The sequence below is a fragment of the Tupaia chinensis genome, unplaced genomic scaffold (assembly GCF_000334495.1).
Source record: "Tupaia chinensis unplaced genomic scaffold, TupChi_1.0 Scaffold000117_2, whole genome shotgun sequence".
In the NCBI taxonomy this organism is placed as follows: Eukaryota; Metazoa; Chordata; class Mammalia; order Scandentia; family Tupaiidae; genus Tupaia; species Tupaia belangeri.
The window spans coordinates 2,975,605-2,989,484 of NW_006159583.1; the positions used below are offsets into that span (position 1 = coordinate 2,975,605).

The 13,880-nt window shown below is 38.5% G+C and overlaps 1 protein-coding gene across 1 annotated transcript in view; it reads left to right on the plus strand.

Moving 5' to 3' along the window:
* Nucleotides 1-13,880, plus strand: part of L3MBTL3 (L3MBTL histone methyl-lysine binding protein 3) — a 139,636-nt gene that overhangs the window by 38,721 nt on the left and 87,035 nt on the right. Inside the window, exons 8-11 of the mRNA XM_006144270.2 lie at nucleotides 599-683; nucleotides 2,283-2,374; nucleotides 5,882-5,986; nucleotides 12,065-12,200. Coding sequence (XP_006144332.1) covers nucleotides 599-683; nucleotides 2,283-2,374; nucleotides 5,882-5,986; nucleotides 12,065-12,200 — 418 coding nt within the window. The remainder of the gene's footprint in view (nucleotides 1-598; nucleotides 684-2,282; nucleotides 2,375-5,881; nucleotides 5,987-12,064; nucleotides 12,201-13,880) is intronic.

A 13,880-nucleotide genomic window follows, 5' to 3' on the forward strand; every position in this document is an offset into this window, starting at 1 on the left:
AGAGAAGAATCAGAGACAGCTCTTAGATTTTTGCCTTCAACAGCTGACTGGATAATCATGTCCCTTATTGAGAATGGGAAGGCAAGCATAGAGACTCCATAGTCCTTTGACCAACATGAGTTTGAGATGCTTAGTAGCCATCCAAGTGAAGTTTGCAAGTAGACAGGTGGATACAGGCATTGGGGGCATTTAGTATACAAATGACCTTTAAGACCATGGAAGTGATGAGCTTGAAAAAAGAAGGGAACTGTACTGGAGGGGCTGACAGCGATGGAGACTGAGGAAGAGGGGCCAGTGTGAGTGAGGAAAAGCAGGACAGAATTTGATGGGATTCAGAGCAGAAAGCATTTCAAGAGGAGGGAATGCTCTCTGTGTTCTTCCAGAGTGTGATTCTTGGAAATGTGCTTGTTTTGTAATGACCTCAGGCCAAAAGCAACACAGTTCTCCAATGAACTCTAATTTCACTTTCCTTCAATGTTAGGAAGTAAAATTAAGAAAAGAACACACACCAAAAAAATGCTTCCTGACAGTTCTCTTAACTTTTCATTGGTTCTAATTCATGAACTTTTCAAGTCCTAATTTTCCTTTCATATTTTAGGAGAACAAACAAGATGGGAGAATCCTGAGAGGTTCACAGAGAGCCCGAAGGAAAAGACGGGGGGATCCAGCCGTGCTGAAGCAGGGTGAGCTGCTGAAGGATGTTTTACTTGTGACTTTATGAAATTAAAAATATTTCACATAGGTAGAAATTTTAGTCTTCATTATCATGCACAGTATGGCAGTAAAGGTATTAGTTTGAGATATTCTTTGATTCAGTTTTTTTTTTCCATAAAAATGAGCATTTTGAGGACATGGACAAGAAAAACATGAAAATTAGTTATATTCAAGTACTTTCAAGGTAAGCATGGTAAAATCTTTTTCTGTCAGATGGCTCCTGCTTTTATAATTTTACTGGAACCTCTTTTGCTGTTCATTTTCCAAGATGGTATTTTTTAAAATGTTGCCACTCAAAGCACAACCTCCTGGAATGGTACCTTTTTTTTTTCCTTTTCCCTTTCATTGTTCCTCAAGCTGCATTTTATTCTCATGAGGAATCTAGCCCTGGGATTTAGTATGTGGCTGGATGACCTTGTCTCCTTGTTTGGCATGAGCTTTGGGTCATTTCTGAAGAATCCTCGGTGTCATCCATGTCTTTTTCACCAGGATGGAATTTCTGTTCAGACCCTGCTGCTGCATCAGCTTGACCAGTCATTCATTTTAGGTCACTCTGATTGCACAGTTGAGGTCCCAACCTGTGCCATCTTAGCATCCTTACAAATCAGTGCCATGAACCCCTCCTAAGTGGCTGGCTGCATTTCTCGTTTATTCTTCTGTTAATGCCTCAAAAAACTTGAGAATATTTCTGTCTGCTTTAAACACACAGCCTAACTTTGTCTTTTCAGAGATGACCTTCTATTTTCTGTCACTGAGATTAAATTGGGAGAAATTCCTCAATTCCTCTGCTCTTGGTTCAACCTGTCTTTTTTTGTTTGTTTGTTTGTTTGTTTGTTTTTAACCTTCTCCTTCATTCTTACTCTGGATAAAATTCCAGATTCCTGGCTCTTTGGGCACTTTGTTTCTTCAGTCATTATGTTTCCCTTACATATTCAGGTTCTTCTTGTTGTTTTGTTTTGTGTTCTTCTTGTGAGCTATACCTTTACCTATTCCAGTTTGACTCTCCAAAATATTTTTCTCCCCATTTTGTTACCTATCAAATTATTCTTTCCTTCATTCCCAGCATTTGTCATAGTAATCCAAAGTGAAATTGATACTGTTTCTATAGTTTTACTACTTTCATACCTAAAAATATGATGGTCATGCCAATTTATTTTCTCCTCCAAGAGTAGCAGCTGTGTCCCAGCCATTGAGTACACTGGCCTTTTCTTAGTCTTCAACTTTTTGATCTCTTAGGGAAAATTTTTGCACATCCTGCTTCTAGAGGCTCTCACATTCCTGAAGCATCCATGGTGCTTCTCTATTCTGGCTTCTTGTTATGTGTTCTTTATTTATTCTTAAGTTCATCAACTTCTTTCTTCAACTCTACTGACTGTAGACATATATCACACTTCTCTTCTTAGGTCTTGTTTCTTTGGGAAAAGAGGCAGGAAGAGAGACAGAAATACCAGTCATTGAATAACAAGAAGAGCCAGGCACAGTGTAGCAGTTCGAGAAGTGAGGGTTCACAAAATGCATCACTGATTTCTTATATTCAGAAGTTCTGTTACTTCTCACTTGCCTTTTAGGTTTGCCTCCTAAAGGAAAGAAAGCGTGGTGCTGGGCATCTTATTTGGAGGAGGAGAAGGCTGTAGCAGTGCCTGCAAAGCTATTCAAGGAGGTATGGGCCCTTCTCAAACACTGTGAGAGTGGAGGAACTGGGATACTGATTGGAATTGGTACTGCTATTTTCACTGTATATTTAAGACATATGATTTGGAATAATGTTTCAAACATACTGGTTTTTATACGTGTGTGTACTTGGAGAGCATTCCCAAAGTCAGTTAGCATTCATGTGTGCACACCTTCCTCGGTTCCTTACATGAAGGCACTGGTTTTTTGTTTGTTTGTTTGTTTGTTTTTAATCTGTTTATTTACAGTCATTCACTGTACATCAATACAGTATACAAAATGAGATTTTTCATCCAATATACATTGTGGCTCATTCAAGGATATTACCATACATGTTATCATCAACAAATAATTTTCTATTTCTTTTTTTTAATTTTTTAATTTTTAAATTTTTTTTATTTTTTATTTTTTTGGAGAGGTTTTCGCTAAAGGGCACGTGTGCTCGCCAGACAGACAGAGAGAGACAGAGAAACAGACAGTTAGAAATCACCTTCCAGGGGGCATGGTCACGCTGCAATCCCTTCTTCTCCATTCTCCTCTCGGGATCTTGGGCACGCACGCACACACGCCCGGCGTGAGTTTTAAGCCACTGGGTCCGGGATGCGAACTGCGATCGACCACGTGGGAGTCCAGCGACATAGCCATTACGCTAACTGCTGGTTCCCAATAATTTTCTATTTCTTATTTCTTATATATTTTGCTTCCCTCATCCCTCCCCTTGATTCCCTACCTCTCACCCTCTACCGGTGGCCCCCTTTTTCCACACTGTCTCTGCTTTTTTCCTATGTCTTTTTTTCTTTTACATTTTATAAATTTGCTAAAGATATTAATTAAAGACTTTTAATAGCGAGCACAGCTGACATATACATATTTAAGACACATGTCTTACTTTAGGCATAAACCTCAGTGAGTAAAGTGAACATACTATAAAGTAGCACCTTGCTGGGACTATATAGCTTACTTAAGTCATGAATAGGTATTTTTAATGCATTTTTTAATTTAAAAAAGTTTTAGTTTTAATAGATTAAAATCAAAGAATGTTAAGAGGCATTTGCTTAAAACTTAAAGTCAGGAAAAAGGTGAGGATTCAGTTCAAATGGTAGGTAGATGAACCTATCAACAGTTCAAGAGAAGACAAAAACTGAAAATCAGTTCCATTTTACATGAAGGCACTTATCGACACACACATGCTCTTTTCTCTCACCATACTTGTCTTTCACTCATGGAGATACTAATTCTGCCATTGAAAATCTAATAGATGAAATTTCATGTCAACATTACAGCTTTTAGAGACTGAAAATAAGTTCCTTTAAGATAAGTTCCATGTAAAGATAGGTTACTGTATTATCGTAGCTATACTAAAAATATTGTATAATAAGTTATTTAAAATCAGTTCAAAATATAGAGGTCATGTGCAGTTGTGAGTAGCTGTTGCCCTGGGCTAAGACAGAGGTCAATAGACTTTTTCTGTAAAGGGCCAAAGAGTAAATATTTTAGGCTTTCCAGAGCATCTAGTCTCTGTTGAAGCAACTCAGCTTGTTGTAGCATGAAGGCAGCCATAGATAACACGTAAACAAATGGGCATGTTCTCTTCCAGTAAAACTTTATTTACAAAAACCTGCTGTGAGCTGGATGTGACCCATAGACTATAGTTTGCCAACCCTTGGGTTAAATTATTTGATTATATTTAAACATCATATGTAAAAATTCTGCCATAGATATATTTTTATATTCATGTAAACATAGATTTAAAAATGATGAATAGTAAATGTTAGGTTGATTACCTCTATACTTAGTATGTTTGATTTAAACCTAATAATTGCATATGAACTTATTTTGTGTAATTATTTCCTGTAACTTTGGTGTTTTTATAGTAGCTTTCTCCAACCTCTTTGGCACCAGGAACCAGTTTCATGGAAGACATTTTTTCCACAGACCAGGAAGTGGGGCAGTGGTTTGGGGATAATTCATGCACTTTACATTTGTTGTGTACATTATTTATATTATTTTACTACATTGTAATACATAATAAAATAATTATACATCTCACTGTCATGCAGTATTTACAGCTGCTCCCCAGCACTAGCATCACCAACTCAACTCCACTTAAGATCGTCACACATTAGATTCTCATAAGGAATGTGCAGCCTAGATCCCACGCATACACAGTTCACAGTAGGGTTTGTGCTCCTATTAGAGTTAATACCACCACTTATTTGACAGGAGGCAGAATTCAGGTGGTAATGTGAATGATGGGGAGTGACTGTAAATCCAGATGAAGCTTCTCTTACTCACCTTCAGTTCTCTTCCTGCTCTGCAGCCTGGTTCCTGACAAGCCACTGATTAGTCAGTGGCCTAGGGATTGAGGATCCCTGCTTTATAGAAGAGACTTTTCACATTTTTCTTTTTATATTTTTTAAATGTGGAAATAAAGGTTTAAGTACAGCTTATTACTTGAGGCATTCAAGTAATTTAATTAATATATTCACATGATTAAAAATGTAAATATACTAAAGGAATATAAAGATATCCCTCATGGCTCTATCCCCCTAGCCACCAGACTGACCTCTCCTGAAGTGACTACTGTTACCAGTTCTTATATACTGGTCCTGGGAAATTATATGTACATTTGTACATTAAACAAGGGTACTTAAAAAATTTTAAGAAACAGTGGAATTAAAGTATGAGTTCATTTTGGTGTAAAAAAAATTAATACATGCAGTATTTTTCCATAATGTACATTTTCTGTATACAGGTTCCCTCCTGTATATCCAGACCATTTTCTCCCTGTTTTAAACCAAATGACCACATGTATCACATACATTTTGGACTTTGCTTTTCTGTTTAATTTGACAGCTTAGAGATGATTTCATCTTGGTTCATTAATCCCTTCATTATTCCTTTATACTAATGCATAGTATTTTATCTGTCTGCTCCATAATAATTTAAGTTGCCTCCTAGTGATTGACACACATATATAAAAGCTTTCAGATTTTTTACTACATGCTTTAGTGAGTAGACTCACCTGCCTGTCATTTTGCACATGTAAAGATCTCTGATGATTTCCTAGTATTAGAATTGCTGAGTTGAAGAAAATGCTCATTTTAAAATAGATAACTGTGAAATTGCTAGACAGTGTATCACTTTTCACTCCTCCTAGCAAAGTATGTGTATGTTTGTCTTCCTAGTTCTTTACCAATACAGTGTCACCAAGCTTTTTGATCTTTACTGATGTAATGATTGAAATATGCCTCAATGTAATTTTGTTTTGTATCACTCTTCTAAGTGAGTTTAAGCATCTTCTCAAATATGTAAAAGGCAAAATCTGTGAAACATTAAATTGCCTTTCATCTATTTTCCACTGATCGTTTTCTTGTGGATTTTTAGGAGTTATTTATGTGTTTGGTAAAATAGCCTTTATGTTAAGGTAATTATTCACATTTGTCATGAGGTCTTTGGGAAAGGATACTGAAACTGCTCTCATTTTATGTTTTAGTACCAGTCCTTTCCATACAACAAGAATGGATTCAAAGTTGGCATGAAATTAGAAGGTGTGGACCCTGAGCATCAGTCCGTGTACTGTGTCCTCACTGTGGCCGAGGTAAGCTTTGCCTTATCTTTATTTTTAAAATAGAATTATTATTTCTTCTTGTTTGTTTTGTTTTGTTTTTAGATTTTTGTCATAGGGTGTGTATGCTTGCCAGAGAGACACACAGAAAGAGGGGGTGAGGAAGGTGAGAAAGCACCCCCCAGGGAGGATGGCCACGCTGCAGTCCCTTCTTATCTGTTCTCCTCTCAGGATTTTGGGCATGCACTCATGTGTGCATGCATACACACACACATACACACACACACACACCTGGCATGTGTTTCAAGCTGCTGGGTAGGGCCTTTAACTGCAGAGTTGCCCTGTGGAATCCAGTGCCTTAGCTACTACACCACCTGCTGGACCAGGACTTATTTATTTATTTATTTATTTATTGTCATAGGGCATAAGTGCTTGAAAAAAAAGAGAGAGACAGAGACAGACAGTGTGTGAGTAAGTAAGTATCCTCCACTGGACCAAGGTCATACCATAGTCCCTTCTCCATTTCTGTCCTACTGGGATATGGGACATGCAAGCCCAGAGTGTTTTTCAAGCTGCCAGAGCCGCTACTGGGATATGGGACATGCAAGCCCAGAGTATTTTTCAAGCTGCCAGAGCCAGGACTTGAATCGTGATCAGCCATGTGAGATTTCCCTTAAACCCTATAAGGGTTTTTAGTAATAAAACTACCGTTCACTGAGTGCTTACTTCATGCCAGACCCAGACGCACAGTGTTTTGTGTGTGCTGTCTAAGCTCTATAAGAACCCTGTGCAGGTTATGAGGCTCTGAGAGGTAAAGTGATGTATTAGGGCTAAACAACTTCAAAGTGGTGGTCCAGGATTTAAAACCAGGTTTGTCTTACTCCACAGCCTTTGCCATACTGTGTTCCTCAACATAAGGAACAGACCAACAGATTCTTTTTTAGTATTTCTGGGTGTCTCTGAAATTTTTTAGGAAAAAAAATGACCAAGTGAGTTATATTAGGTCATCAGCAAAGTCATGACATATTTTTCTGTTTTTCTATGCAAAAATATGCCATGACTTTCCCAATGGCCCAATATATACCTCAATTCAATTTATTACAGAGAACACAACAAAACTGTGTTTCCTCCTATCTAGTTCTTCCTTGCTTCCTCCTTGAGACGGGATATGTATCTCTTAAAAATTCCCCCCAGATGAATATCTTGTGTACTAGTTTATTTAGCATTCTTTTGGTGTCTTGGTGAACTTGTAAGAAGCTTGGCTCCTGTAGGACATAGTGGCATGTGATAACTGTTGGTGACAAGCACAGGAAGTACCAGTCTACTGTTATGTAGCGCCTTGCACATGGCAGGAGCTAAGTATCCCATCTTATATTGGCTCTTATTAGTTCTCAAAGCAATCTTTTGAGATAGAGCCCATCCCCTTGATTTTTCAAAAGAGAAAACAGACATGGAAAGCACAAGTGACTTGCAGCTTATGATAATATGTAGTGAACGGAAATGGCTGGATTCTTATATCAGAAAGCTGGTGTGGAACTGTTTTTTGCAAATTTTATTGAGAATGTGAGAATACTGTCATTTTTAAACTTGCTTAGACATTATGTTTTCTTTTCTTCTTCCTAGACTCTGGAGTATTTGTTAGACCGCCCAAAGAGAGAGACAGAGACAGACAGTGTGTGAGTAAGTAAGTATCCTCCACTGGACCAAGGTCATACCATAGTCCCTTCTCCATTTCTGTCCTACTGGGATATGGGACATGCAAGCCCAGAGTGTTTTTCAAGCTGCCAGAGCCGGGACTTGAATCGTGATCAGCCATGTGAGATTTCCCTTAAACCCTATAAGGGTTTTTAGTAATAAAACTACCGTTCACTGAGTGCTTACTTCATGCCAGACCCAGACGCACAGTGTTTTGTGTGTGCTGTCTAAGCTCTATAAGAACCCTGTGCAGGTTATGAGGCTCTGAGAGGTAAAGTGATGTATTAGGGCTAAACAACTTCAAAGTGGTGGTCCAGGATTTAAAACCAGGTTTGTCTTACTCCACAGCCTTTGCCATACTGTGTTCCTCAACATAAGGAACAGACCAACAGATTCTTTTTTAGTATTTCTGGGTGTCTCTGAAATTTTTTAGGAAAAAAAATGACCAAGTGAGTTATATTAGGTCATCAGCAAAGTCATGACATATTTTTCTGTTTTTCTATGCAAAAATATGCCATGACTTTCCCAATGGCCCAATATATACCTCAATTCAATTTATTACAGAGAACACAACAAAACTGTGTTTCCTCCTATCTAGTTCTTCCTTGCTTCCTCCTTGAGACGGGATATGTATCTCTTAAAAATTCCCCCCAGATGAATATCTTGTGTACTAGTTTATTTAGCATTCTTTTGGTGTCTTGGTGAACTTGTAAGAAGCTTGGCTCCTGTAGGACATAGTGGCATGTGATAACTGTTGGTGACAAGCACAGGAAGTACCAGTCTACTGTTATGTAGCGCCTTGCACATGGCAGGAGCTAAGTATCCCATCTTATATTGGCTCTTATTAGTTCTCAAAGCAATCTTTTGAGATAGAGCCCATCCCCTTGATTTTTCAAAAGAGAAAACAGACATGGAAAGCACAAGTGACTTGCAGCTTATGATAATATGTAGTGAACGGAAATGGCTGGATTCTTATATCAGAAAACTGGTGTGGAACTGTTTTTTGCAAATTTTATTGAGAATGTGAGAATACTGTCATTTTTAAACTTGCTTAGACATTATGTTTTCTTTTCTTCTTCCTAGACTCTGGAGTATTTGTTAGACCGCCCCCCTCCCCCACCCACCCCCTGAGTTGGAAGGGGAAAGAGAGTCAGAGTTCCTTGAAAGATAATTGATACTTGTCTCTTGAAGTGGACAAGACTACCCAGGGAGAGGACAATGTGTGACTTGCTAACCCTGAAGAATACCAGCATACAGGGAAGGGCATGAGAAAATGCTAGCGAAGGATGCTGAAGAGAAAAGGCTAGAGATGGGGGCAATCAGGAAAGTGGGGCCTGAAGTAGAAACTCAGGGAAGATGGTGGTGGAGGGGCAGGAACTGAAGTATTAAATGCCACAACTGTTCTCAAGAAAGATGAGGTCATTGTGTCCTGGGCCAGGACCATTAAGTAGACTGTTCAGGGACAGAATTGAATTTTAGGAAAGTCTTGTGAGGAAGCAGATTCAGTAAGTACAGACTACTTTTGAGAAGCTGAGCTGTAAAAGAGAAAGGGATTTTTAATGGTGTATATGGTTTTATTCAACCCTTAGGTTTCAAAAGAGATTTATTTTAGTTTGTCTAGATTTTTTACGATAAAAATGTATGCACACTGTGAAAACTTCAGTTAGTATGACTATATATTGTAAAAATAAAAGTCCTCCCTTCCATATCCTAGAGACCATGACCCTTAACAGTTTACTGTGTTCCTTGCAGATGTGTTTTTTCCTTATAAACATACGTACATGTAGGACTGGCCCGGTAGTATAGATGTTAAGCCCGGCACATTGGGAGCTGGATCCCACATGGCCAACCATGGTTCAAATCCTGGCCGTGGTGGCTTGAAAAACACTGGCCTAATGCACGTAGATGCTTTGGATCCTTTCAGGCTGGAGAAATGGAAGGAAAAAAGGATTGCAGCCTGACTGGGTCCCTATGGGTGGATGAGAAGTGCTTTCTTTGTCTCTCTTATGCATGTGCCCTCTGGGCAGGAAATATATATACACGTATATTTTTCCCATTTATACACATAAAACATTATACACAGCCTGCAACTTGCTTTTGTCACGTGTATTATATGCTTGAAAAGCAGGCTGAACACATTCACATGCATGCCCAAAATTCCATGAAGAGACCAGAGGAGAAGGGATTGTGGCTTGGCCATTCCCTTGGGGGTGCTTTCTTATTCTTTATCTCTCTCTCTCTCCAGTGAGTGCACACACCATACAGCAAAATTTTCTTAAAAAATAAAGACACTTACACAAAAATGTCCTAAGTGATTACTAGAGAAAGAAAGCTTAGGATTTGGTGGGGTCAGGGGTGAGGTGGGTGCTGTAAGGAAGAAAACGGAAGGATCAGTGGGAAATGCCAGAGTCAGGCTTGTGGTTGAGGAAGAGGTGTATTGGGAGAAACGGAGTTAGCACACTGGGTGAAGAAAGGTGTTTTCCCAGAGCTGGATTTTACATTTTAGGCTGGAGAAAACAATTCTGAATGAGGATGGAATCCATGGGAATGGAAATGAAGGGAGCAAAGTAGTCAGGGTATCGACAGGTATTGAACGAGGGGATGTTTGGGGTAAAGAGGGCGAGCAGGACACAGGGTGGGATGAGGCTGCAACCCCTAGGAAAAATGAGCAGCCTCTGGAAAGGTTTCAGAGGAATGGGCTCAGTATGGCTCTGGACAAGGAGGTTCAGGATGTAGGAGAATGTCACCAAAGCACAAGATTCCAGAGAGCATGAGGTATAGGAAAGAGGCTTAGAGAAATGGAGGGGGTGGACACCAGGGGCAGAAGCTTGGAGCAGTGTGACAGTGAGGGGACTAGAGGTTGTAACTTACTGAAGGGGTATCAACGAGAGACAGCTGAGTGTGAAAATTTCTAGAGGGCACATGCATTCACCAGAGAAAGACAGAGAGGGAAAGGATGAAAGCACCCCCAATGGGTAATGATGATCACACTACAATTCTTTTTCCACTTACCCAAATCATCTGGGTTTTACTTATATGCATGCCTGGTGTGTTTTTTCAAGCTGTTGGGGCAGGGACTCAAACCACTCCATCAACCATTTAGGATCCAGCTCCCTTAACTGCTAGGTCACAGGCATGCCTTACCTGCCCTTCTCAAGAGATTGTATCTTCCAGGAATCCAGTTTCAGCTCAGGCTGGTTAGTTTAGTTGTAATTTTATATGTAATACATTTATACATTCTAGTTGAAAAAAATACAAGCAGGTAAGATAAAATTGAAAAAGCCCATCATTTCCTTTTGCCCCTCCCTTCTCATTTCCTAGAAAAATCATTGTTAATTTTATATATTAATAATAGTTATATATATTTATATTCACAATAATAAATAGATATTAATATATTGCAGACTTTTTACTATGAATTTACATGTATCTGCACAGGTGGATGTATCCAAATGCATATACATATGTGTGTGCACATAATACAGTATGTACACACATGATCGTATGTACATAAATAACACATGGTCTCCCACACATATAATTTTATTATAAACTGATTCATCCTATATGATTTGTTCTGCTACTTGAGTTTTAACTTAGATAACTTGCTGTGGCAGTAACTGTACAGCTGTCATATTATTTAGGGATTAATTGTCCTGACTTTGCATGCTGGTCTCCAGCTTTTTGTGCAGGCTTCTGCTAGGCAGGTGTTCCTAGAGTGGTTAGAGGTCTGGTGTGGTGTGTGATTCCACTTTAACACGTCTGATTGTGCTAGTGGGAAGGAGGTTGAGAGGTTCAATTTTCATTCTAAGAGCCCATGCAAAAGTGTGACCCAGCTCAGGTACCGTAAGCCCATGTGACCTTCACACTGAGGACATGGGCCTGTGCATTCAGCATGCCTTACACAGAGTGAGTTCTTATTTTCATTCTAGGGAGCTCATTCCACCCAAGTAGGAACTGGGAGAGGCTTTTCTTTCTTTTTTCTAACCCAGCTACTGGTGGAGAAGAATCTGTTGATGTCTCTTGGGGTCTGCAGCAGCTTGGGCTGCAGTGTTTGGTAGACGGTGGGGCATCCCGACTGGGCCCTGTGGTGGGAGAGTCTGGCTGCTTCCCTGCTGGCTTGCCTTGGTGACACATGCCAGCATGATATCAGGAATGGAGAGAGGACCCGTGTTCTCAGGGAAAATATTTGTTATCTTGTATTCCTGTGCTTCTAATACAACTGGGATATTGCAGAACACCGTAGCCCTTCCCTTTAGATTTTGTAATTCGTTGAGTTGTTTTGATTACTGTTAAGTAGGGTGTTTTGATTACATAGGCTGTGTCAAACCTGTTGTTCATGTCTATCCTTATGCCTGTACATGGATATTCTGGAATTTTTTTTTTCAACTATTCAGCCTGCTTTACTTATTTCAGGTTTGTGGATACCGGATAAAGCTTCACTTTGATGGATATTCAGACTGTTACGACTTCTGGGTAAATGCAGATGCTCTGGATATTCACCCAGTTGGGTGGTGTGAGAAAACTGGTCATAAACTCCATCCTCCCAAAGGTATTTGTCACTTTTCCTGTTTCACATTTTGAATTCAGCAAACACATTTTTTCACATGCTAACATATACAGTTTTTTAAAATGTAGACTGTTAATTCATATATTCCCAAATTCAAGCTTATCATTCATGATGAAGTGTATTTTTTTCAGGTGAAAGAAATAAAAGTATATTCTTACTTAAAAGAATAATCTCTGTTTACTTATTTGCAATGAAATAACATTCGCATGATACTTAACTGACTACAAACCCCTTTACTTACAGATTTCTATTGTTATATACATACTTGATTACCCTGATTTGAAAAATTAATTTTAACAAATTTATGCAACCAAGTTTACTTATTGATATTTCAATATATAGAAAATCCTGAGAAATTACTCATTGACATTATAGATATTTAGGAAATAGGGAGAAGATCACACTAAAACTTGATTAGATGGATGTTGAATTAATAGAAATTAATTTATTTTCTTTTTTAAAAATTTTGTCAGAGAGTACATGTGATTGCCAAAGAGAGGGAGAAAGCATCTCTCAGTGGAGAGAAAAAAAAACTGCTGAAATCCCTTCTCCTCCATTTCTCCATCCTGTCAGGATTTGGAGCATGTATACACACATGCCTGGAGTATTTCCTAAGCCACCAAGGCCGGGAGTTGAACTGTCGTTGCTCATATGAGATCCAGCCCTTAACCACTAGACTGAGGCAGTCTACAATTTATTTTCTTATGATCTAGTTCTTTATATTACAGTCTGCCAATAGTTTTTCCTGAATCATGTTTATGCAAAGGTCTAAGAATAATAGATACCATCTTTGGGGTCAGCGTGTGGCATAGTAGTTAAGCGCTGGACTCCCACATGTCTGACTACAGTTCGAGTCGCAGATCTGGAGGCCTGAAAATCACACTGAGTATGTACATCCATGTCTAAAATCTCAGGAGGAGAAAGGGATTGTGATGTGACCAACCCTTTCCCCTGGCATGGAGGGTGATTTCTCACTTTCTTTCACTGTCTCTCTCTGTGTCTGTCCTGTGAGCACACGCACCCTATGGCAAAACCTGAAAAAAAAGATACTATTTCTTCCAGTCTATCTCTAATGTATTTAATAATATATTATTTCCTTCTTTTTCACATGCTAATTTTATTATTATTCACATGATGTCAAAAATTCAGGATACTAGTTTGATATTTTGGGCCTATCTCAGGGCTATTTATTTTATTCTATTTATTTTTTTATTTTTTATTTTTTAGTGAGCTAATTGTTCCTTGGTTTTAGAGGATGACATTTTCACATGGTTGAAGGATTAACATAATAGCATATAGAAAAAAGTGAGCATTAAAAACACTATAAGCTTTTTTGTATAGACCTCTTATAATGGTGAATTATTAGCTTTTCATGTTGCCTTTGGACTTTAATGAAAGAAAATGAGAGCATATTAGCAGATAAGATAAAATGCTCAATTTCCTCTTTTAAGAAAATGCCGACTATAACACAGTTGTGAAAATTAAAGCACAGGTATTTCCCTTATTGTAATTTGCTGATATCCTTACTATATAAACCTTGAATTGTCTTATAAAGATAGGCTAAAATACTTTTACCTGTTTTTTTTATTAGTATTTTTTCCAACTTCCCACTTATATCTGTAAGTTAGTCTTCCAAAATACAGTAGTGCGGTAAGAATAAAG